The sequence below is a fragment of the Eutrigla gurnardus genome (genome assembly GCF_963514095.1).
Source record: "Eutrigla gurnardus genome assembly, chromosome: 22".
In the NCBI taxonomy this organism is placed as follows: Eukaryota; Metazoa; Chordata; class Actinopteri; order Perciformes; family Triglidae; genus Eutrigla; species Eutrigla gurnardus.
This window is the reverse complement of record NC_139933.1, coordinates 7694078-7720655: the sequence shown is the minus strand read 5'-3', so window position 1 is coordinate 7720655 and position 26578 is coordinate 7694078. Positions and strand designations below refer to the sequence as shown.

Genomic DNA, 26578 nt, shown 5'->3' with positions numbered 1-26578 from the left:
AAACGTCCATCCGCCGAGGGATTCATACAAACAACATCACGGTTACACTTCGCTACTAATCCTCCTCCGTGTCATAACGAGGTGGGCTTTGGTTGCGCTAATTTGTCCAGATATACATATCAAAAGAATATCAGGGGAAGAAAGCGACCCCTCAAGCTAGATAAGAGCAAAAAAAAAGAAAAAAAAAAGAGAGCTCTCTTCCTGGTCATGTCACCTAGCGGAAGAGGGGGAGAGAGCAGCCCGTTACGACTTGTAAACTTAAAAACTTACATAGTTGTCTCGTGCTGACCAGCCGGGGTACAGCTGCATGTGGAGCTGTCGCTCTTTCCTGGCTAGCTCGTAGTACTTGGCCTGCTCCTCCCGCGATAGGGCGTGCCACTGTGGGGAAATAGCCAAACGACACACAGGAAGGTTAGCGACATTGGCGGGACAGAATCGGGACTGCGATAAACCCCTCCAGCTTGAGCTTTGGCGGCGTTCGGACTTACCCTTCGCCCCAGGATCTGGTTGATGGCGGCGCTCTCCTTCAGCGTGCACTCGGCCACCACCTTGGCCCGCATCTCCTTCATGTAGAGCATGAAGGCGTTCAGGGGCTTCTTTATGTGGACCTGTTTCTTTTTCTCCTCCTCCTTTTTAGCGTCCTGTTTCCTGCGGAGGCAGAAACGAAAAAAAAAAAAAGTCAACCTCCGCGACTCGAAGCGGCGTGAGACGGGGAGTTTAGGGCGCGGCGGAAGTCTACTCACGAGCTGTTGAGAGAGATGTCGCTGTGGGAGGATTCCTGCTTGACGTTGGGTGTGACGATGGCCGGGTGCGGGATGCCCGTGGTGTGCAAACTGTGGTGGGGTGGCACCATGTGTGGGGGGAACCTGGAGGACAGAAGACTGTGTAAATCGTCAGAATGGACACGGGTGAAATGAGGAGATGGAGAACATGTATGCACAAGACAAAAAACAGAAAAGGGGGCTAAATTCCATTTCCCGTCTTTTCAATGACACGTCAAAGTACAGAGACTTTTCACTTTATTTCACAGGAATGGAACTGGCCTAGATAGACATAGGTGCACATAACAAACACCCACGTGAACGCCTCCCAAGGCTGATACATTATTCCCCAAATCAGTTACAGATTCTACCATTCAAAAAGGCGTTAGATCAAATGTCACACAATTTAATTTGAGCGCAGAATTGCACCTGGACACGCTATACACGTCACACAAAAGGACATAACAGGAAAATTATGACAAAACCCCACAACCAAAAGCATCAGTAAAACATGATTCGGGGAGAGCATGAATGCTATATAGTGTGGTAATAATTAAGTGCAATCGCACAAGGATATATCTCTTGAATTCCATTTTTTTTTGAAGAATCAAAAAACGCGGAACACTCGAGATAAGTGCATTTCTTCACCTTTTATTTAATCACAGCCTTCGTTGAGAGTTATGAATCCTAACCAACACAGGCAACAATTCATGTAATAGATTCAATGGAGCGTGGGAGCTCCAGGGCTCCGCGCACCTTGAACTTCTCCATTCAGAGTTTGCGGAGAGATAGTGCCGGCTTACGCGTCGGTGCCATCCATACCCCTGTGTACGTTTTTTTTAATGGACGCCGAGACCGACCAAGCACTCCTCGGGTGAAGAGGAGGTTTAACGGCCGTCACCTACGATAACCGAGGAAACGATTAACAAATGAGATTTCAATTCCCAACTTCCAAAACTGCATTTGTAGCAACTGCGCGGTTGTGCACATGCCGAGGGGTAAAAGCTTGAGCCGTTACGTCTTATCAAGGAATATTGCAAACTAGATTAAAAATGTTCTATCAAAGTCTGGTATCACTTCAGGTATTGGGCCTCCTCTTCGCTTCCTCCCCATTCTTTTTCTGCCGCTTCAGCACCGTCAGCAGAGTTGTCATTTTTTTTTTATCTCCATCCCTCTACGCTGCCTATCATCATTCCATCGTCTCCAACCGCCGCGCGTCCAGAGCTCCCTCCGTGAAACCAGAACACCCATAAGCCACCGCTGCTCTACGCGTATGACACTAATTATTTGTGTCGGATTATTTGAACGACTCTTATCTGCATGTGTGTGTTTACGCGCCACGTGACCACACGTGAAATTTAAGAGAAGAGAGGAGGATGAAGGAGAAGAAGAAGAAGAGAGAGGGGGAAAAAAAGGAGGAATAATTCTTTTTCTTTTTTTTCAAAAACAGCTCATTATCCGGCTGTGTCTGGCTGCATGGCTCCGAGCCAGAATATAATGATGAGGATAAACTCGCCAGGAACAACTACTTTCTGTTGGAGGCCATCTCAGGGGAGTGCCAGTGCGCTCCCCCCTCAAACTCTTTCCCTCTTTTTCTCCTTTCCCCTCTTCTCCCTTCATCACTGACACACTGGTGTTTGTGCCATGTCATCCGTTGATGGGGGAGCTCGGCAGCAGTGGCTGCATATCGCCCATCATTAGGGCTGCTGCATTTTTCCTCGGTCACTCCGTTTCCTCTCTCCCCTCCCTTTCTCTCTCTGTGCACTTGTTAAAATTTCCTCTGTTCCCAGTTCTATTTTTTCCTCTCCTCTTCTTCTTCTTCTTCTCTACTCCTCCCCTGTCCCCTCACCACCTCCGTGCTCCTTTGCTTCCCTCCCTTCCCCTCCTCCCCCCGCTGCCACTGCGTGGCCCAGGTTATGGTTAAAACATGACGGCCATCTCTTTGAAGCGCGGGGGCATCCTCATCATCATCATCATCATCATAATCCGGGCTCATCAGCAGCGAGCGGCGCCTTGGACCAATTTAACCAACACAGGGAGAGGGAGATGCAGCAGAGGCCCCCGCCCATCCTCCCACCCCAACCTTGGGGCTTCTATGTCTCAATCTAAAAGGTAAGAATGGCTGGCGGTGTTGGGGAAGGGGGTGGGGGGGTCACTGGCGCAGCAAGGCCAGTGTCAGCCAGTGCCATTTAATTGCCAATGCGAAGCAGTAGCCCCCGTGCCTGTTTAATGTATAATGATCCGGCAGGCTTCTCCCATTCCCAAGGAAAAGAGAGGGAGCTGGTTGAGGGGGGGGGGGACATATCAAAGGGCAGGCTTAAGCATGAGGGGCAAAGGGGCCTTCACATCCTCCTACCTGTCACACACACACACAATATTAGGGACCTGCACCGGCTCCAACCCCATTATCAAAATAATGTTTTCATTTGCTCCGCTGACTGTCTCTGTACTCTCCTTGGCTCCCTTTTTTCCTCTCCAGTCCTACAAGAATGCATTTTTTAACAGGACCTCGGTGCAAGGTGCTCATCGCAGGAGTTACGCAGGTACCGGGGCTCCTTCCCTGCATCCTAATGCGGTTCGGGGGCTACGGCACGGGGGACGGATACCGAAGCGGCGCGCGCTCACTGCAAATAACCGGCTCCTGACAAGGAGTACAAGGCCAGGTTGTCTTTTCTCTCCCGTTTTCCCTCCAGCCGGGCTGCTTCCCCGCGAATCGTTTGTGCTATCACAACAGTCTGGTCCATTCTTTGAACAAAACCAACCCGGCTGAAGGCTGCGTGTGAATGAATTCTGCCATTTTGCGGTCACAATTACACTGATTTATTTTATTTTTTCCAACAGATTGATTTTTTCCCTCCTCTCTCTGCCCTGTCGAAGCCAGAATGTAGTTTTTTCTTTGCAGATTTGTTCAACCCTCCCATTCTCCAGAGAGCTCCCAGAGCCCTCCATCTATTCAGTTATACTAATTCAATTAGGGGCCTCATCACAGGGCATTAGCTCTTCCCCATGACCACCCCCCACCTACACCCCAGCCAGTATATTCAATTAGCCTCACTGGAAATAAGATGATCACAATGTAGAGGCTGTCATTAAGGGACCAAATTAGCAGTCACTTAAAGCCCAGGCTGGCTGGGTGCTGCTGCCAGATGCCGATGTCTGGACAAATCCACCGTCTGACCCTTTGCACCTGAGACTAGCTGTGGGAGGGCCACTCTCACTCTGACCCACACATTCTTCTCCAGGATGGGTTCAACTGTAACGTTTGCCGCAATTAGGTATTTCTATTTCAAATCACTAAAAACGGTCTGGGTGAGTTCACAAACTCAGCCTTCCCTTACTCTCAGGGGTATGCTTTTAAAAAAATATGTCATCCCCCCCTCCTATGCGACTCCTCCCTCCCTGCATCTACATGATCCATCAATGTCACAGCGGTCTGAACACGACGCCCTCAGGAGCTGCTTTTCCTATTGGGCTGTAATTAAACTGAAGCCTGGCCTCATCCCTAGACTCTAAACCAGCCCCGTCCATAGTCCCCATGATGCAAGGGGGCGTGTTGAGGGGAGGGGGGGGGGGGGGGGGGGGCAGTGAAGTAGTTTGTTTTTGTCGTGTTGCTTTTTTTAGCTTTTTGTTTTGTTTTGCTTTTCTAAAATTAATTATTTTCCACACAATATAGCAGAGATGCGTCCCTTGAGAGAACAGTAAGTAGTTTAACAGTTCAACGACTGACAAACACACACACATATGTATACAAGATGGCGACAAATACACATCCCCCCCCCCCATGGGTGTACCGATGTCCACAGCAGCACTTGAGCTGGACCCTAATGGGCTGGACCGAAGCGCTCGCCAAGTGACTTATATCATCTCACCCCCCCCCCCCCCCCCTCTTCAAAGTGTTGCCGTGTTTGTTTATCCATCTGAGCCGCTCAAACTCACAGCATGTACATGCCCCGGCTCATTGCAGATCCGCCTGACATGCAGCGGGGGTAAATGTTCTTCAGGGGCCTCATTAGAAAATGATAAATATAATTAATATTTGAGCACGCTCGCTGGAGCCCCCACACTAGAGGATTGGCCTTTTGAACGCGGGGATCGGGCGCGCGAGTTCTCCTTAAGGGAGAAGTCGCCCGCTCACGCGTGTGTGTGTGTGTGTGTGTGTGTGTGTGTGTGTTGCTTGCACATTCACAGCCAACACAAACACACACAAAGTGTGTTGAAAGTGTGTGTGTGCTTCCGAGGTCTCGACTCACCTTGACATGGATGCGTTGACAGTGAGCGCAGTAGGGTAGGGGTGTCTGAAACCCCCTGTTGTGATTGGATAAACAGGTTGACCTTGCCTGCGATGAAGGGGGGGGGGGAAGAAGAAAGGCAAAACAAGGTAAAGGAACAGGGTTGATGGAAGAGGAGAAGTTAAAGCCCTCTGTCTCTCTCTCCCCCCTCCCCACCGCGGGCCTCTTTATTCTCATTTGATCAGGACAAAAATCTAGGGGATTGCAGAGCGCAGATCAAAGGGGGGAAAACTCTGAACAATTTGAATGCCACAAATCTTGATAGCGGTGGCTAATTAAATTTCATAACCCTTCGCTCGGTGTCGACAGAGCGGGGCCCCCGTTCCCTCCCCGAGCTGGAACTAGGTGTTTTGTTGTGATAATTAAAGACGAAGCGCGGGTCTCTTTAATGGAGCCATCACGCTAATTGAGGTCTACACATCCAAAGACAAACAATAATGAATGTAAATTTATACCAAAATAAAGTGCACGCAAATCAAAGGGCGGCCGTGGCTGTGCTCAGGGCCTCTCTCGGTATTTAGATCGCGGTGAGAAAAACATTAAATTAACAGAGCTTAATTTGTAGCCTTTTGTCATATTAACAAGTGTTGACAAGAGTTACCAGGGGAGAGCCCCCGTGTGGAATTGTGGGTAAAACACGGGCAAACGCGCTTCATTACTCTAATTGGACCGTACAGGGACATGCAAAGTAGTATTTGCCCGCAAAGTGGCGAGTTGAGGTTGGCGAGGGCCCCCGGAGGGGAAAGCTGTGAAGGAAGGGCCGTCGTGGTCCAGGAGCGAGAGGATCAGAAAAGTTACGGGGACCAGGTTTGATTTAGTTGGTTTAAAAACCCACAGAGAGGAGACAGAGAGACTTTGTGTGCATAAAGAACAACATCCACACCTGTAAGGTGCTTCCATTGTTGTCCCTTTAATGATTTAGCTCATCATACAGCGTATTAACCGTGACAACGTGTGGGTGTTGTTCACACAACTAATAGAGAATACAGTGGAAAACGTAATAATGATACATATAAAAAAAAGGATTTGCTTACTGTGGTACTAGCCATCCTAACGGGTGGGGGATCTGGCCGACAGCGCCGGGTGACAGCGGGTAATAAGGAGATATATCTGGAGGATGTGGAGGCCTTGGGATTCCTGTGGAAAAGGAAGACGGGAGCGGGGAGGAGGTGGACAGACGAGATGATGAGAACCAAATCTATTTGTCGGCGCGCGGGAATTTGTTTCTTTGTCGAGAGTTTCACATCCGAACGGGGCAGACATCACAGGAGTGCAGATGGGAGGATGAGGAGGAGGAAGAGGGCTTGTTGCTCGCATGTACACAGTGCTAAAACACACTTCCTGATCAAAGGCCCTTTTGAGGCGGCGGCGGCACAATGTGTTGGAAGAAGCAGAGGGGAGAGAGGTGAGGCGAGAACACCGACACGATTCCTCTTGTCACATTTGTCTTCTGATTCGGGAGATTAATTGTATGAAATGACTGAGGTTTAGAAGTTAACAAAGCAGTATAATTAAAGCCTTCTCGGTGACGAGAAAGCTGCTAATACTTCACTTTGGAGTCAGGCTGATTTACCCCGACATGCTGGCTGTATGTGAGTGGATATTAGTCATGAAAAAGCCAATATTAGAAAGTTCTTTTGGTTTGGTCGACTCCAGTTAATGGATGTGAATGTATCGGCTCGTATTCCGATCCTTCCGAAGCACAGAATTTTGTTTGTCATCCCCCCACGGTGACAAAGACGTCCAACTTGAGGACAGCTCTCGCTGAAGGAATCGCAGAGCATGGCGGCGTCCCCTTTGCTATCCGTGGCAGCTGACAGGCGACGAGACCCGAAATCTTCAAGCCGCCCTGAACGAACGCCTTGAAAAGGGTCTCGCACACAGCCAGAGTGTAAAAATAACTCTCTCCCTCTCATGGAGGACTTAAAACAGGGAACACTAGGCGTGTGAAAGCACAGCAGGGAGGTGTGTGTGCACTCAGGAACTGGGAGACTGATGTTTTCTTCCACACAGCTGGCTCGCCGCTGCAGCTGTTGTTGCAGATATGTTGACCCGTGCCAACGATCGAAAAGCGGCGCCAAATTGATCAGAACTTGGCCCGGTGTCGGCGGTTACACCCAAACTCAAGCTGATCATCCGGGGAACTGGGATTTTTGTCACTGATGGATAATGTGCTTCGCAGCCGTTTGTCGAAGCTGCGCCGAAGTCTAAACTTTTTTTTTTCTGAGTGCCGCCGTAACAAAAGCTAATTCTCTCTAAAAAAAAAGGAAAAGGAAAAGCCTTGCAAACATTATCCCATCGCCACCCAGCACTGAAGACCTAATACAGCTCATTAATTAATTAAACACTGAGCCCAATTAAGCAGCCCTATTAAGCACTGCATTAAACAGCAGCTGGCACATGATTTCCCCTTTGTAAGGACCATCATAATAAAGGGAACATTATTACCTAAAACATTGACTGAATCCACCAGAGACGACGGAAAAGCATGAAATTATTCCTCACTCTGAAAATGCATTAAGCTGAAATGATGGGCCTGGAAAAAAAAAAAAATACATAAGTGCTGGATTAAGATAGGGAATGGTCGTGGGTCGTGTCGATCATGAGAAACCCGTAGAAATCCAAGTCCTCGGGTCACGTCCTCCATGTCTCGTGTGCTTGGATCGAGGTGTACTTCCCAGCAGACGGTCATGAGGACCTCCGACTACAGTGGCTGTCTTGTTTTTGGGAGTCTTGGCAAATGGCGTTTTGTGGTCACGAGAAAAGTCCTGGTTGTTTGCTGAATTCCATGTGTTACGAGGTGGTTTACGAGCCGCTGTTCAGGTCCTCGTTCTGGGATGTAAAGGCCGCGTTCCGCCAGGGCCAAACCACGTTAATGAGTGCGATGACTGAATGAATCAGCAACAGATGAGAGCGGCGGTTTGTCAACGAGGAGCACTTGGGGATGACTTCCGCTTTGTCCCTCTCCGAACATCACGGCCTCATAAAAACGCTAGATTCTGAGGTCATTAAATGAGCAAATCGATAGACAAATTTAAACATTTCCTCACATCAGCTGCTTCTGTGGTGTTCAGCAGCTCCATCCTGACACTTTTAAAAACACAAAACATGGAATTCCATTCTGAATAAAGAATAAACGTGCATGGAGTTGTTAAAATACCTGTTTTGGGATCCACGTCTGTCTGTAGGTGAGGTGGGGGGTTCCCCGGTGTGAAGTGCTCATTGCTGTAGGTGATCAGAGGCGTGAGAGGGTGCACATGGTGAGGGTGCTGTACCACTGGAACCTTATTAGACTAGAGAAGAAGAAAGGACAAAGAGAGAGAGATAGGGGGGGAAAGAAAAAAGAGGCCAGGGTGTTAATATTTGGGGTTCTGTGGGGGTTTAGAGATTGCAGGCGCCTGCCACAGTGTTACAACTCCGGTCTGAAGGCTCCCGACAGTAGAGCCATCACATTCATGGTACTCCCGGGGCGCCAAACCGCAGAGCCACAGTGAAAATAGTGCGGTTTGTAATTAAAAACACTTCTGCGTTTGTCACCCTGGAATGCGGTAACACAATCTAAGAGGTTTCGGGGGGGGGGGGGGCGGTTGCCAGTTCCCATTTGGGTCTGATGTGTGATGAGGCACTCTCAGCCACGGCCGCAGTCAAGTAATCGATCATCTGTAAACCACAAAATCGAGGCAGCGCGTGTAAATCCACAGTCATTAGCAGCTCCAGTCGGGGCGCTCCGCTCGCCTCTTCCCTTCTCCCCGCTCGCGAGCCTCTTTCCTGGCCTCCCCTCTCCCCTCATCTGTTCCCCCGGGGCCCCCCCGGTTCACAGAGGGTTAGGGGTGTATTGTAATAAAAGGGTTAGGATAGAGAGGAGGTGGGGCTGAAAATCCATTTCTGCATTTTTGCCAAATTAGTTTTAGCTATGTAATCTTCTCTTTGTGCTCCTAAGTGGCGCAGGCCCCCTTTTTTCAATTACCCAAAGATTACAGTGGAGCTTTAGGGGTGTGCTGCCGTGGGCCCCCTGCGTTAACCGGAGCTCAGCTCCATCTCATCAGGCCGGGCCCGAGACAGACACTAATACACACACAGCCCCCCCCCCCCCAAACCACAAGATAACCAGATTAGGGCTCTGCTGTAGATTAGGCTGGTGGAAGAGGGCTGCTCTCGCCTCTTTACCCACACATCCTTATCCCTGCCCTCAGCAGTCAAAGAAGCAGCACTAATCAGGCTTATCATAACATGGATGATATGTTCAGGGGGAGAAGGAGACCAGGAGAGCTGCATGTGTGTGTGTGTATATATGTGTGTGTGTGTGTATATATGTGTGTGTTCAATCTGCTCTCTCATAGGCCACAAACCCTCATTAGCGACTTTAACCCATGCAAGAAAGGGAAAAAAAGGCACTCCACTGTGGCATATCTCCAGAAGACTTTGAAAATCATTAATGGGACTAGATGCTGGCAGGGGGGGGGGGGGGGGGGGGTATACATACAAATGATGCTCAGTTGCCCCATGCTCATTGACAATACAAATGCAAAGCTGTTGGACCCGGGGAGAGACGAATGTGTGCAGAACTTAATGCTGCAAACACATCATCTGCCCGGGCCGTTTAAGGCCTGAGATGTTTAATACACCAACGGGTCGTTCCCGTACTCAATTTTCACTGGCTAGTTAAAGCTGTCCGTATGGTCCGCACAAGCCCCGGCCATCTAGACTTCTATTCAGTAGTGGCAGTGGTGGGGGGAGTGGAGGCGGAGGAGGAGGAGGAGGTGGAGGAGGAGGGGGCATTCCCTATTGCCATGGTCCCAATGAAAGATTAATGAACCCCAGCAGAACTCCAGGGAGGCAGAGAGACTCCTGGGACTCATTCACAGCCCTGAGCTGAAAAGGCTATGGAGGAGTGAAGCAGAGAGGGGTTGGGGGGGTGTGTGTGTGTGGTGTGTGTGTGTATATATGTGTTTGTGTGTCGGGGGGGGTGGTAGGAGGGGCGGTAGGCGGAATGGGATTCGTTAAAGAAAAAGAAACATAAACCAAGGCGCTGCTCGTTGCGTCGGGGCCTCCTGATCTGATCTGCACATCTAGAATCGTGGGGATGAAAAAGAATAAACTGGTAGAAAAACAATCAGGATGGGGGGTTATGACAGCTGCCAAATCCATCTGATGAGTCTGCAGCTGAATGCTAGAAGATGGCCTCTGTCTCCCTCTCTCCTGCCCCCCCTCCTCCTCCTCCTCCTCCCTACATCTCTTACCTCCTCCTTCACAACTCCCTGCTCCTCCCTCGGGTAATGATGTGAAAGAATGTTGTCAATTCTTCATCTCTCGGTGCTGAAAAGCTTTAGTGGCCATTTAAATGAGTTCTTTTGTCCAGGGGCCCCGGCCATTGAGAGGACAGTTCAAAATGCCCATCCACTGAGTCCACATTTAGACAGAGGGTGTTAGAGAGGGCGTGTATGGGACCCGGAGAGAGACGGGGGAGAGCTAGAAGCCAGCCAATTTACATCATAGTCGCTTGTGGTCTACGAGTGTGCTCTTTTTTTTTCTTCTTTTCCTCCCTTGAAAAGCCCAGACCGAGGCAAAAAAGCTGGTCTGACCGCTGCCCCGGCACCCAGACGGTGGCTGGATGAGAAGACGAGAACAAAAAGTTTCCGTAGCGAGTATCTTCCGATGGATCGTCATTCTGTCTTTTTAAATTCCATTAGTGGCCTTTCGAAAGTGCCTGACTTCCTGTGGTCTGACGTCTTCATCCGGCTCACCTGCCTGTCATGTGATCACCGCACACGAACCAGGGACGCACTTTGTCTCCCCTGCTGACGTCAAGGCAGCACCCGGTGGTCCCCTGTGGAAAGGAGGCCCCAGCACCTGCCCCGTGGCCCACCGCGGGACAATGCGAGACCCGGGACTCGTCTGGCAGGCTGCTGGGTGCTTCAGCCGCGCGGAGCCCAAAGAGCACGGAGAGACAAAAGCAGGCAACGTGGGAGGCTTTACTCTCCCTGCTCGACAAAAGCCAGGGGAAAAGAAAGAACACTTCCTGCCCCTACACCCCCGCTGACTTGCATCCTTCCCACCACCTCCGTCATTACAATAAACAAATATAGCAGAAGACAAACAAACGCCCTGGCTCTGTAGTCATAAAGACCAGGTTCTCCAGCCTTCAAAAAGGAGATTTGGCATTCAAAAGACCCTGCAGAAAAATTTAAAAGCACACTCTTGTACAAACATCAATGAGCACATTGACTCTTTCCTCATCCAGGACACATACGGCGCCTGCTGCTGAGGAAGGCCAGCGCTTGTGAAGTGCGGGCGGCGCACACACAAGTACAGCAGACACAAACAGAAGCGGCGGTTGCCGCCTCTGGTCATGTTATTGATATTGCCTTGGCTCCATTTATTCCGTTTCTATTCTTCTATTTCCAGCTGCATGGCTCACATGCTCGGAGATGCTTACATGCCTGAATACGTCGTGTCATTGTGATCGCCCTCTATTCACCGTGGTGCTCCTCTACATCGGAACATCTCCCAGCATCGACGGCTGAGGAACCCTGCTATGTTTTGGGGTTTCACGACTTTGCGAAAAAGTTCTGTGCGTTAATTCATAGTGTAAAACATTTCCTATGCTAGCTGGTCACGAGTGGCTGTTGGATGTGGACAAATGGATGAGCTGCTTCAAGTCGGACCTCTGGGGAGGGAGAGGGGGGGGTGAGAACGTGACAGCCGAATGGAGTGAGACAAAGGGAGGGAGACGGAGAGGTGGAGGCCGGACAGGAAAAAGCTGTTGGCCTTGCATTTCCGCCTGGTGGCACTTGGCGGTGGCCAATTTGAGCCCTAAATGTGAAGGTGGCGACCTTGCGGGCCCAGAGGGGTGGCCGGGCGGGGGGGAGGAGGGGGTGCTTGAGCCCTCTCCGTCTCTCTCTGCTTTATGTCATGATATGATGAGTTGTCACAACAACTCGCGGGGCGCTAATGAGCTGTAGTGAGGCCGGGGGCAGAGGGGGGGGAGGGAGGGAGGCCCAGGGAAGAGATGTGGGGATGACAGTGCCGTGATGGATCGGGGTCCTCTCAGGCCTCCAAATTCCAAAGCAAGCAGAAAAAAGGCTGCCAGAGCGCCCTGAGCCTCTCCCATAGCGTGCCAGTGGCCTCCGTCCAAGGCACATGGAGCGACGCCGCACGGAAAACACACACTTTCAGAGGGGGTGTGTGTGTGTGATTTGAGGAAAACAAAAAAAAAAAGGCCCAAACTGCGCTGCCACCAGTCTAATGAATCATGTGGTGTCATTCAGCTTCACCCTGTTGACACACGTGATCGCTGTTTTCCTTTGGGAGGGATAGAGTGCCCTCTCCAGGCTAAAGATCTTCATCTCCCAGTGAACTCTACCAACATTCTCACACACACACACACACACACACACACACACACACACACACACACACACACACACACACACACACACACACACACACACACACACACACACACACACACACACAGTCAAATCAATCCTCAGATTCAAGCAGACAATCTAAAAGGAATACTTAGAGATTAACGGTGATGGAATATGAAATGCCCCGCCAAATTAAAAGCCTTATCAGAGCCGGCGATCCTCCAGCATACCCCTCTGATAAAAAAAAATATATAAAAAAAACCCTGCTACATTTCAGAAATAATATTTCGTGTTTAATCACTGGAGAGAGAGAAGAAAAACCTCCACAACATTAAGAACCTGGGAATTGTGGAGTGGGAGCAGAAAGGATTTAAAAAGCAGATATGGAGGTGTTGATCAGTTTTCTCTTCGCAGAGAAGATGCGTCTCTCGAGGCCAAGGGGGCTCCCGAGACCACAGTATATTTAAAAGTTAATCTATTCACTTTGCTGCAGTGACACGCCGACTGCTTGATCAGAGTGCTGAACAAAAATATTATGTGGGCCAGAAGCCTTTGCTCCCCTTCCTCCCGCTCTCTCCGCTAGCACTCAAGTCGTTCCGTCACCATTTATTTTCCTGCTTCCCATCTTTGATAGTCGGCACATCAAATGGAATCACAGAAAGGGGGACGTGTTCTGATATGTCGCAGGCAAATAAAGCTGCACACAAATAGCTCAGATATGAAGTGGTATTTGGTGGAACTGTTGCATTCTGCGGAGACAAATCGCCTCTCAGACACGCACGTGTGTTTAAAGCACTTTCCCCTCCTTTCAATGTAAACAGCCTCTTGAGCTCTCGTACCTGAGTTAAAGGGGCTTCTCTCGGAGGTGATATTGTGTCGCGGTGTTAAGAGCCACACTGAATCCTGCCCCCCTTTGAAATGCAATCAGCCCCCTCAGAATTTAAGTTGAAAGCCAGGCAATTAGGAATTTGAATTGGATCGGCGACGTCGACAAAGGGACATGTTAATCGGTTATTGAAATCTTATTTTACATTTCATGGTTAAGACATGAGCGTGATCAAATGCTGTTTTTGTCGAGTGAATCGTATTCCTCCCAGGCAAACGTGTCTTAGATGTGCCGTTTAGAGGTCTGGATTTTAGGAGTGTCGATGACATTTTGGGATTTTCTTTTGTGTGTGTGTGTGACTACAATCTGTGGTCTGAGCTATAAGCATGCATATTTAATATAATTAGCATTATACATGAGCAGCAAAAAGTTTTCCATGTTCCATTCAAAATTCAGATGGCCACGACTCTCTCCGCCCAAATACCACCCCCTTCCCTTCACCAACATACTACCAACCTGCACCACAACAACAACAACAACAACCTGTCAGAACACCGCTAAAAGCCTTGAGTGAAGAAAAGCAGAGAGAGTGAAGAAGCAGGGGGAGGGGGGGGGGGGGGGGGGGGGAGCAGTGCTGCGTTACTCACCCAGCTGCTCAGATTGAGATGCCAGCAGCCCACCTGCTGGAGGAGAGAGAGCCCGGGGCCCAGGATCCCTGCCTTGGCTCCTGTCTCCTCCGGCCCGGCTGAAGCTCCATCCCGCGGGTACATGACCCCCTCGGTCCCACCCCCGCCTCCTCCTTGCACCTGACCACCCCCAGCTCCTCCTTCCCCTTCCACGCCGGGGAGAAGCCCTCTCGCTTCTCTTGGCCGCCTTCTTTGTCTCTTCCTGCCTCGGCCGCTTCCTCCACGGTGTGCGAGCGTGTGTTGCCGGGCATGTGCGGTGGCGTGTGCGCGTGTTGTTTACCGTCCCCACTCTCTTTGCGCCATCACCATTGTTCCCTCAAGTTTGGACATGAGAAGTGTGTCTCCTGAGGTGTCTAGAGCAGGTTCAGGGTCTGAGGCCTAGTTTCCCAATAAACACACAGTCACCACCATCCACATCCACCCGTACAGAAGCCCTCACTCTAGCCACGGAAGCTGGTGCTCTTAGCAGCAGTCTCCTTCTTCTTCTCAGGCAAAGTTTTGATGCCGGCGACAAGAAGTATAAGAAGCCAGAATGTGGACAGAGAGGAGGGAAAAAATGACTGTGAGCAGCTTTTCAGCACTGCAGCAGTCTTCCCACTAGCAATACTCCAGAAAAAAATACTCACAAACACACACACACACACACACACACACAAAAATCAGTTATTACCCAAATCCCTGCTGTACGTTGGGTCTGTGTATGTGTTTTCTTAGAGTATGTGTGTGTATGTGTGTGGGCTCCGCTGTGCCTCCAGGATGCCCAGAGACGAACTGGCAGCTTGAAAAAGCTTTGGCTACAAGGTAAAGCGAGTGAGGCGAGAGACGGAGACAAAGAGGAGAGAGATAGAGAGAGAAGGGGGAGAGAGAAAGAAGAAAAAAAAAAAGAAAACAAGACAACAACATCCACAAAGGGAGGGCAGGCTCAGCAAAGTGTGGCCAACAGTCACTTTATCTGTGTGATGCTGACAGTCCCCTCTTCATACCCACTTTCCGGGAAGGGGGGGGACTTCACTTTGACACGGACGTTGTCACCTTTTGTCGCAGTTCTTTTTATTCCCACCCAGCACCCTTTTTTTTTTCAACAATACCTTCGAGTGGAGAACAATTCGTCTCTCAACTTTCCCCCCTAAAGTCTGTCTCCATTCAAGGTGCATGTGAACGAGGCCTCCAGCCCTCTCCTCTCCTCTCCAACGACTCCACCTTCCACATCCGTTATTCTCCCCCAACACAGAAGTCGAATGATAAGCCTCGCCTGGTCATGACTTTCTCTCAACGAGCGCAAAGAAATTCAAGAGTACGGTCAGCAGACACACACACACACACACACACACACACACACACACACACACACACACACACACCCACACACACACACACACACACACAGACACACACACAGACAAGGTGCATCAAAGGGTAATCCATCAAAACACAATCATTGGATTTGTTGTTTTGGGAAGATAAATCCTGAAATCCCACGTTTAAAAAAAAAAAGAAGGTTTAACAATTTAAAATTAATGAGGCAAATATTGTTTTGGTGCTTAATAATGGAACGGGAAATAAAGCACAATAAAAACCCTCATGTTGCAATAACAAAAATGATGAACTGTTTTAAATGGAGGGATAAATTGTTTTTACATTCTATAATTAGCAGGACTTGTCATCCATTTATTACCTTATATAACCTCTAACAACCTGAATCTGACTAATTACCAGAACAAATTAAATATTTATAGGAAAGATAAATTTCCATCTTACAAAAAAGCAGTTATTATTTCACATATTTTTAATATAACCGGATGAACGTTATTACAGAAGAAAAATAACCCAGGAAAAATGAGGGGATTTCAAATGTTAGAAATAACTTTAAAAAACAAGGCCAATAAAACAAAGATGTTTTTCAGCTGCATTAATAAATAAAATGTTGCGATAGAAATACAGACACTTGCAGAGTTTTTTTTTTTTCAAATACGCTCTCCTTTTCTTTTTTCTCCTGCACTCGTTCAGCCTTTCTGTCACTGTTAGGACCCTGCTCTTCCCCTGGCCTGCAGCAGGCAGTCATGAGGCCCTTAAAGCCAAAACAAAGCCCTGGGAATGTCCTTTACACAGCTTGGACAATAGCGCCGGGGCTCCAGCTTGACAAGTAAAAGAGCCCCGACAAGGCGGTGGCTAATTGCCTGCCCTCCCTCCATTCAGCCGGCCTGCCACGCTCCTGCCATCTCCTTTTGTCCCACGTGCACTTTCTTAAGTAAACTGCCAGTTCACCAGCAAGTGATGGACAGCTCCCAATCACCCGGCAACAATGGCATCAACGGCACAACACAAGAGAGCGCAGGGGGGAGAGAAAAAAAAATACTCAATCCCTCTCTACTGTCGGAGATGTTCGCACGAGACCCGAAAGTGTGCAACACAACGAAACAATAAAAAAAGGGGAAGAACAAAAACTTTTACAAAGCAAGGAAACGGAACGGCCTGTGACCTTTACATGTGAATTATTTTCACAGATAAATTTGAACAATGCATGACAAAACCGCACAATTTCAAAGTCCTGGTCCTCTTCGTGTAGCATATAATATAATAAATATGGTATAATTATGCTATTAACCTCAATCAGATTTGATTAAAAATTACAGGCACTTAAAGATTTAAACATTGTCTATAAAACAATATAAAAACCCTGATTTATTAATGTTAACATAAGCACAGAAATAGCAGACATGATCAAAATTCCTTAAATTAAAATCAGATTAAGAAGATAGAATATTTGAAATTGTATTAATAAAGATCATGGTATTTGTCCATTTGATTTAATATAATTGTGCTTTATCATACAATAAACAATAATAATATTTAGCTTGATGCCTTAGAATAATACACCCCTGTCAGGCTGTCAAGACAAAGCAATCAAACACTGCCTTTCATTATCCAAATTGTCAATCTGTCACTTAGCAACATAAGTGTTATAAATTGCCAAACGGAGCCCAGACAAATAGCCATGAATAAATTCAATCAAAACATTATATTTAAAGCCAAACAAGCAGCAGAAAATAAAGCACAGCCGTAATTAAAATGTTGAAAAAGTCTTACCATTTAAAAGAGCTGTATTTGGGATGCTGCTCGGTTCCTGGTTAAAACAAGCATGCTGGCACTCGTGGTAGTGCACAGACTCCAAGCAGACTCCCACCACCATGTCAGCCACTAATCCACTGGGGGGCAGCACCTCATCTACGGCAGCGTCTCGCTAACGCCCGATGGGTTAAGCCGATAAGAGATGCGGCCGGAGGACCGGGCGAGAACCAACGTACGCTGGGGCGACTTAGGACAGGCAGCCCTTCAGGTCCCAGAGCGAAGGGGGACCGCGGTGGCCCGAGCTGGCTGTTCACTCTCAGCCCCCACATGCATTCAAATGCAACACTCGGGCTGCGGCGCTCTTCTCCTCTCCGCAGTCTGACCGGGACTCCCTCTTTCCCCCTCGCCCATCTTCATATCCCCCTCCTAATAAGCCCTTTTGTGTCCATCTCTCTTTCTTTGATAAGTTGAAAGAACAACAAAAAGAGGGAGCGAAAGAGAGAGGCTTTCATTCAGCGGGCTTGGCAGACATAAAGGTAGTGGAGTGCCGTCTATAGGAGTTGCCCTAACTTGGCTAAACTCAAGCAGCGGGGTGTCTCTCGTCATGTCATTAATCCCCCCAAAACTAGCCACGCTCCATTCACCGCAAGTCACACGACATTAAATACAAAATCAAAAAACACAAACGCCGGGCAGGAAAAGTGTCAGGAATAAAAAAAGAAGAGAAAAAGGCTAGAGAAAGCATTCCGATCCGGGGCAAAGGGTGCGTGGCGTTGCAGCCACGCTGCCCCCTCGGTCCTGGCCGTCGGTAGCCGCGATTTTTTGAGATACGAAGCCCGCGGAAAAAAAAAACACAACCCAGCCAGACAAAAGACAAAAAAATGACATTTATCACCAAAAAAGCCCGTCATTGTTGTGCAGCTTCTTTTTTTTTTGCAACTATCCTGCCTGAACTCTCCTAAAGACAACCGCGAGGGGAAAAGGAACTCCAAAGTCAAAACCTGCCACACAACGAGCCAACAGCAGCTAAAAACAATACGCACAAAAATACCAATAAATGGATACAAGCCGTGTACGGTTGTCGGGAGAGCTGGCAGTGGAAAATTCAACCCCGGCCAACTGGTGGCTTGAAGAGAGGAAGCCCACTCTTAAAGCCGTGATCCGACCATCCACCATACCACCGCTGTGAGCCTTTTAACCACAGCTGAAAAAAAATTACTATTGATCTTCAAATAGCGATAATTGAAAAGATCAAAAAGATTAAACAAAAAAAAAATCAAAATGTGCCGACTTACCATGTTGTGCTCCCTTTTTTGTTGCTTTTGTTTAAATAAAAAAAAAATATTTGCTCAAAGATGCAGCATTGGAGGTGTCAAATCTTTGCAGCCGTCTCTTGATCGTATTACTTCCACCGTCCTGGTTTCCAATGCGTCTGAACTTTTTCCCTTTCTCTTTTATTTTGTTTGTGGTACCTAGCCTTTTTTTCTCCCCTGCTTAAGACTTTAAAAGCCTTCAGCTCAGCAAAGCAGCACAAATTATCTTGCCACCTTGCTCAGCTCTGATGCTTTGGCCGCTAACTTTGGAAGGCCCTTTACTACTGCATCAAAATTAGCATTGTCAAAGCAGTTAATGAATATTAATATTGTATTTGTCATTGGAGCTGGCCCATTGCTGAACTCCAAGTCATCCATCAGGGACAAGATTAAGCACACAATTATTTCTGACTGACAGGGACCAAATCTGGAAGATTTTTTTTTTTTTCTCCTCCAACAATTTAAAGAAAAAGACACAACATCATCTTAAGGTACCTCCCATGAGACGAGACAAGATTAATACACTTTTAATGAAGCAAGATTTCATGGTGCATGAACAGCGGGAACCTCGAGAAAAAAAGGAGAGGAATATAGAAATATTTAGACTCGTAATTTGAACATTTTTTTTAAAAGGATAAAAGTCATAAATTACAAATTTTGATGACGGCATATAAAATTTAAATTTACAGAACATGCTTTTTTTATTTTTCTTTAGTTCTTTTGAGGAACGGATTTATTCTCCTTGATTTTCTTTGTACAAGAAGAAGATCTGGATTTTTTCCACCTATGTCGGAACGTTAATAGAAATAAGATGTACAAGCGCTGCAACGCCGGCGCTCAATTTAACATGAAAGATTCATTAAAAACCCTGGACCTCCGGCGCTCTCTGCAGAGCCCGGCGGAGAGGACCACACAGGCAGCCTCCATCGGCACCACCCGCTGCAGCGGCTCAGCTCCATCCTGGAGCTTTCTCCGTGCTCCGCCACACGCTTCCCCAACAGAAGCAGCCTCACACCGGGAGCCGCCGCTCCCGTCAAACGCGGCTCTCCGCACAATTTTCCAAGCCGTCATCAAATATGTCACGATGCACAGTCTTAAATATTTTTTTAACACAACCATGTCGTTCCAATTTCTCCCCTTGAAAACTATTCCTGGAACGGTTTAATAAATATAAAGCTCTTCTCGTATCGGAAATATCTGAAGCAAAAAGCATTCCTACCGGTACCTGTCTTGAAAAATTAAGCAGATGACACGCCATCATCTTCACTCCTCTGTACCCAAAGCAGCATTGTGTCTTTTGCATGATTTAAAAAAAGCAAAACCCTTTTCTCTTTTCTCACACATTCTGAGCAACGCAGAGCCGAGCCTCGAAAGCAGCATCCGTCCTATTTTCCCCACAATTATCCGATTAGTTTTCTCCGTTCAATGATTTCTGTCGGAGGAGCGGCCGCATGCACAAATCTCATTCGGGTCAAATTTTAAATTATTTTCTACTTGGACCTTTCTGAAGAATACAACTACAAAAATAAAGGGAATCACAATGAGGGGGGGGGGGGGGCGCGCAAAAAAATGGCAGATGTGGGGCACTAATGCCAGCAGCGCAGTGAATTGGTGTGAGTGTGGGGGTCAAGCTGCGGGCTCACCTTGGAGCGCCGGGCCCCTGCCGACCACCCTGTCGGCTCCCTAATACCATTAGCAACCCTTAGATGAACATACTAAATTGGCCTTTTGTTCTCCGGGTGCCGATCCAGCCTCACCCGGATCACCGGTGTCACAGAACCAAATACAGATGGCGCAGCCCCCTTTTTATCTGAAAGTGAATAGCGCGCATAAGAAAGCGCTCCCGTTTTTCAGAATCTTCCGATCTCCAAAAAGCCGTCGGCATTTATCAGTAAATTTCATTTCCAGCGCTCCGTTCACATAAGAAACTTTAGATATCAATTTTGCTATATTTTTCATCCATTTACTTAAATGTCTACAAACATACAGTCTTTGCTGTGAAAATTAATAACTTAATTGAACATAGATATTAACAGGATCCCACAATGAGACTTGATCAAATTGAGCAGGAAATAATGATAAATGGAATAAAATTCGAATGGAGTTAAATATAAATTCCAATTGATTTATTACATTAATTTTTATAATATAATATTATTATTATCATTTTGAGCAAGAAAAATAAAATAATGAATCAAACATCTGCTTCACAGCTCGGACTGTATTCACTCACATTAAAACAAATGATGCCTTTATAATACACACATATTCATAAATTCTTAAAAATCAGTCAAACGGCTACGAAGGAATGCTGCACCTTATATTCCTAATTAAAAAAATGCCTTTTTTTACTGTCCCGACACTGATTGAGCGTTCACACGAGGCTGTTTATGAAAACGGGCACCGAACACAGAATCCAGCCGGCTTTAATTTGAGTTGAGAGTCTAAAACAGGTCCAATCTAGGTGAGGGGGGAGAGACGAGAGGGAGCAGGGCGGCCGGGCTCCGTGGCCCAGCGTGATCACATCAGCGCTAGTATCAAATTAACTCTCTGACTTTGAAACTTATTGATCTGCTATTAAGACACCAGTGAACTTGATGAAGTGAGTGCTGTAGGTGACTCGGAGACTTCAAAGTGTCACACCAGCCACATAAAACAAGCCACTTTGATCCCCCCCCTCTTTGCTCCTCGGATCTGGAGAGGGGGCTTCAGAGGAAACCCCCCAATTCTACACTCCTCTCTCTTTTTCTCGCGCTCAAACCCCGGGCCCCCGAGCTGCGGCTCTCCCTTTCCCCGCGTCCGCCGATGCCCCCCGAGAAACCGGCTCCACGCCTGCATTTTATTTTTTTATTTTAACAGAGGCAGTCAGCAAAAGTTGCAGACAGATCTCTGTTTCTGATTCACCACGACATAATAAACCAGACACTCGCACGGGGAAAATGCAATATGATGTCAAAACAACGACTAAGAACGAGGCGGCCATGTGAGCGCCGCTTGCATTAAAATTCAGTGTCGATAAGAAGGGGGATTCTTCATGCCAAATACGGCATGTAATAAGGTCGGCGATGAGAGAGACAATGCAGAGTGGGAGATAGCAGCACTATTGTGTGGTGAATACATCCCCCTCTTTGCTTAAGGCAAGTCTTCCCAATACATTAAATGCTGTGTGCTGCCAATCACACCTGCCTTCTTCTGTTTTTTTTTTTTTTTTTTCATTTTGTGCCACTGGGTGGAGGTAGTAGTTAATGTTTTCAACACGCAGCACATACTGGAGCAGACACGAATCACAACCGGCCCACAGAATTCTCCCTTTCTTATGAGCTCAAGCCACTGTGGGATAAATTTACAAAAACAACAACAAGGAAAGGAAAAAATAGATCCTTTCCTGCACATTTTCGCTACAAGACGGAGGAACTAAAATCTCAAGTTCGCCCTCCACTGAGCTGCTAACTTAGCAGGACGGAGTAAAATAAATATTAACGGCTAAATTAATCATCGGCAGGACAGTGTTTGCGCTCAGGCTCCAGTGCTCACGTGTGTGTGTGTGTGTGTGTGTGTGTCTGCACTTGGAGTGCCGGCGCTAAGCTGCGTCTGTTTAATTAAGAGGGGTAAAACAGATGACAAATGCGAGACAGTTAAACATTTAATGTGTGCTTATCTCCCCCCCCCCCCCCCCTCATTTATTTAGCAGGGAGTGATTCAGAGTGGGTGGCGTTTAAGAGTGATGCGGCGGAGAATCGCGGGTGGAATTAGAACGCGGCGGCGTGACAAGTCAGCGAGCAACGCGCAGCCATTTCCTGACAATTGTTTTGACATTTTCAACTTAATTCTGTTTGATGAGAAAAGAAAGGGATTACGCGATGAATCAAATAAACACAAAACGCGGATTCTGCAACACAGCCGTTTGTGAAAAGCAACCCCCCCCCCCCCTCCCAAAAAAAAAAATGAATTTCAACGTAAATGACACAGTGTCACTTAATTATGGATGTAGTATTTATGTAGCGGCCTTGCTTAAATGATCTAAAATAAACCATGCAATTAGAAAATTGCAATTGTATTAAAAAAAAAGGGTCTAGTTTCTCCTTCATTTCACCTGACAAAGATTACTTTTTTTTTTTTTTTTGTTCTGGAATGATCCCCATTGTGTATCTGGTGCTGATGCACATTGCCTAGAGTCAATGTCAAATCCCAGCTCCAATAGTCCCGCAAAAAATACAGAACGAACAGCGCCCGCGGCACACACATCCCTTTACTCAACCCACTTGCAAAATCTCATCCAAAGTTATCACTTCCAATGTGACAATGTTAAAATGAAAAACAAAATATATATATATATATATATATATATTATATATATATATAGGGAGAGAGAAAGAGATAAAAATGGGTGGCAGCGGTGGGGGTATGGATGGGGAAAAAGAAGCTAAAAAAGCAACAAAAAAAAGAGGGAGAGGGAGAAAAAGAAGAAAAGGAGGAGGAGGAGGTGGAGGAGAAAAAAAAAAGCCCTGTGCCACGAGCATATATAAGAGAAACCTTCACCAATTAGTGGGGAGAAACGGGAGAGGGAGCTGCCGCGGCGTCGGCACTCAAAGAGCCAGGCCTCGCGGCGAAGCTGTCATGTCGGCAGGATTGATCAACAGGCCTGCTATTTCTAATGGCATGTTGTCATGAAGCTGCAGCCATGGGGAGCCACCTGCCTCAGTCCTCGCACAGCACTCCCCACGTGTGTGTGTGTGTGTGTGTGTACGGTGTATGTGCAAGTGTGTTTGTGTGTGCATGAAAAGATGGGGTTGGGGGTACTGCAACAGCCATACCTGTTCTGTGCCCATATATCTTTTACCAACAATTTAAAAACAGCCTGGAATCCTCCTCCCACTCTCTGGCAGTCTACCTATCCCTGAAGGTGGAAGAGATGGTGCCAACCTGGATTCTTCTTTATTCTAGCCTCCCTATTGTAAAAAAATCTGACACAATGGGCTGCGGATGCTACGCCGTGTAGGGTGGAAATGCAAATGAAAGATAATGCTTCGTCTTATTTAAAAAATAATAAAATTAACGTTTCTACACAAATACAAATTGTTCTTTTTTTTTAATCCATTTCACAGCATTCAACGAACGAATTCCTCAATCGTACCGAAACAGTGCATTACATGGATAAACCCACCCCGAGTTATCATCTGAAAGGCATTGCATTTGATTATAGCCCATTTCCTTTTTTTTATGAATAATAAAAAAAAAAAAAGAAAAGCCGTCAAATAATCAGCAGACAAAAGAAACGCGTCTGCAACGCGCCGTCGCCCCGGAAAAGCACAATCGAAAACAAGGAAATTGCTTAATAAAAAGAAACTCGTCACGTTATCCTCGTTTTTCAGTAATGCAGAAAAAAAAAAGAAAAAAAAAAAGGGCTTCCTTTGCAGCCTTGGCGGCCAAACAAACCCGGCCTCGCAAACAATAAAAAAGTCAAATAAAAGTTACAGAACTTGAGAGTTCAAGGTACCGCGGGCTACTTGGAGTGCGTGTCACGTACAGTTAACCTTTTTATCGGGCGTGCCTGTGGTCTCATCAGTCGATGAAATTCTTCGCCCGCGGCGGTGGCTTAGCCGAGGGACACGGACCAATAGAAAAATATTTCATTGTGTTAGCATTTCAAATGGCGAGTGGAGGGTGGAGAGGAGGGCATTTGGAGGGGCGGTGGGGGAAGAAGCTCTAACCGATCGTTGCCAGCGGAATTAATTGCCTAGTCTGAGAATAATGTCCCTTATCCACGATCCTCGGAGGGCCGAACGCTAGCAGAGGCCACTTTTTTTTTTTTTTGTTTGGAGTCTTCAAAAAGAAGAGCGCTTAGGGGTACTGGCCGTATTAAGGGTTTAGCTCAGCCCCCTTTAGGCCAGGAAAAATAATCAGAAGCACTGAACCAAACTCGGCTAATCCGTACACCAATTAAAAAACGCAGACGCCATCGCGCTTTACGTTCATGTCGATCGGCAAATACATATTTGTATACGAATGATGCGTAGATTTTCTTTAAAAATCTGTAAATTCGGTCAATTCCAACGAGTAATCACGCTATTCGATGAAATTCCCTTAAAGAGAAAATTAAACATGAGGCGTGAATCGGCTACGTCTGGCTTTCAGCCAGCTCCCGATAAATGGCTCAAGATGGAGCGACCCCGGTGGTGCTTCTATCCTTTTATTTAAGGGGATTTAAGTTCAGGCTCTGTTACACATCGGCCAAGCATATGCAATGACCCTAACTGATATCGGTGCATCTTTTGGCCAAATCTTAATCTAACCTTTGTCGAGCTCGGTGGCTTTTCAGACTCAAAACAGCATTAAGAACGAGCATTGTTGGGAGCGAGGAAGGAGGCCGCCCCGGGAGACGACTCCGCCGAAAAAAAAAAAAAGCCGGGCCCCGGGTCGGGGCGGGAGCCCTCTGGAAAAACAGCTGCTTATGCACTCCAATCAGTGGGAAAACAAAATCAAAACCCATTTTTTTCTTTTTTTATGGGGGGGCTCCATCCCTCCATATCGACCTCGACGGGCCCCGTTCGGTCTAGGTGTCGATTTCATCCCTCGGCAGATGGACGGGCGAATTCGCAGCGGTCCCCATTACACGCCTCTCCTTCGCTCATTGTGAATTCAGTCAACGAAGTCAATCTTATTAACTTCCGCGCCGGTTCACACATGACATTTTCTTCAATTTTCTCGCCGACATCAAAAACATCAATTAGCAGCTCGAAAATGGGAAGGAGCGAATGACAGAGTCCGATAACGCCGACTTATTTGAAGCCGAGGGTAAATCTATTCTCCAGTTTTGAATGTGTTCATTACAATTGCGTTTTCAAAGAGGACCTCCAAATAGCAAAGAAATTAAATTTATCTCCTAGAAATGTCCAGAAATTGATTCCCCCCCCCCCCCCCCCCCCCCTCCTTTCTTTCTTTCTTTCTCTTTTTTTAATCCTGTGTCTATCTCTCAGCCTCAGTGGGTGACACAAAGCATTGTGGTGCTGCATTTTCTTTTTCTCATTAGAACAGATCACAACTCCCACAGAAGTTGAAACCCTATAGTGTAACCTCTGGAGTAACCCGCAAAAATTATTTTAAAAGGAGTCCAACATTTCTTTGGGGAATAAAAGGGGGGGCGATAGAGTAGCCTGCCAGCGACCTACAGCTTTAACAAAAATACTGTGATGACGATGATAAATGCAGTATCTATTCTTACCCGACAAGAGGAGCTATAACAGATCAGAAGAATTAAAAAACACCGTAAAGGAAAAACGTTGTTTTTTTCTATTCATCAATCTTTACATAAGGATTAATCATTAATTTACAGATGCATTCAATTATTCAAAATGTATTATCACATTGTGTTTGCTTTGTCAGAAGGTCCTTATTTTTTTTTTGTAAATTATATCAAATAATAGGACAATTTTAACGACTAATTAAAAATGTTTTCTGATTAAAAAAAATCCTGTATTCTCTTTACATCAACACAATTAAGACTGCATTGCCTAAAGAAAGAAATATATAGAAATAGAAATTGTGCAATTTGCAATCGTAAAATGTATTCCCAACAAATGATTTTAATAGCTTTATGTACATTTTGCTCAAAACCCCGACTTCCATCCGAAACTACCATTTCATCCACAGCCATCATTGATCATTTCCTGCTCCTCCACATCACGGTTACATCAACACGTGAAATACAAAACCTACACATTAACGAAGCTCTCTCATGCCTCAACTCTTCTGCCTCCCGGTGATGAACGTGTAACTCAATAAACCTCGGCCAGTAACCTTTAAGTAAGAGGCTATTTTTTGCCGATATCCAAACATTGTCAGACGGCTTCCTCATGCTTGAGTTACATCTCCGAGGGGGTGAACAAAAGCAACTTTAGTGGCTGCGGAAAGACACTCGTAATGCGATGGGGGGTGGGTCTGGGGGGGGGGGGTCGGTCGCACACGGAGCCGTGCGGATCACGTTCCTCCGGCACATTGATTTCTGATCTTTTGACATTATTTAGTTGCTTTTTATTTTCTTGCCCGTCTTTTATTCCATGTCACGAAAGACAGAAATGTCCAAACAAGTGATGTTGGGAATATCTACTATCTGTCAGAAGAGCAGGCCTTTCCCGGCATTAAAGCGGCCGAATGCTCTGACGCAGTGCCGAGAATCGGCGGGATGAAAATATCACTCTTTATAATGGAGGCTAATCAGATTTCGGATGCCGATTTTGCTAGCTAAAGGGAGGTGGAAACGCATG

The 26578-nt window shown here is 46.9% G+C and overlaps 1 protein-coding gene across 14 annotated transcripts in view; it reads right to left on the bottom strand.

The window, feature by feature from the left end:
* tcf7l2 (transcription factor 7 like 2) overlaps nt 1-26578 on the bottom strand; it is an 85705-nt gene that overhangs the window by 8131 nt on the left and 50996 nt on the right. For 8 of the 14 annotated variants that reach the window (XM_084040581.1, XM_084040576.1, XM_084040575.1 and 5 more), the window contains 6 exons: nt 8211-8343; nt 6085-6187; nt 5012-5098; nt 744-881; nt 489-648; nt 271-378 (listed from right to left, as the gene is read on the bottom strand). In XM_084040581.1, the coding sequence (XP_083896707.1) occupies nt 271-378; nt 489-648; nt 744-881; nt 5012-5098; nt 6085-6187; nt 8211-8343 (729 nt within the window). The remainder of the gene's footprint in view (nt 1-270; nt 379-488; nt 649-743; nt 882-5011; nt 5099-6084; nt 6188-8210; nt 8344-26578) is intronic. The other 6 variants (XM_084040585.1, XM_084040584.1, XM_084040586.1 and 3 more) reach the window with 1 other exon arrangement.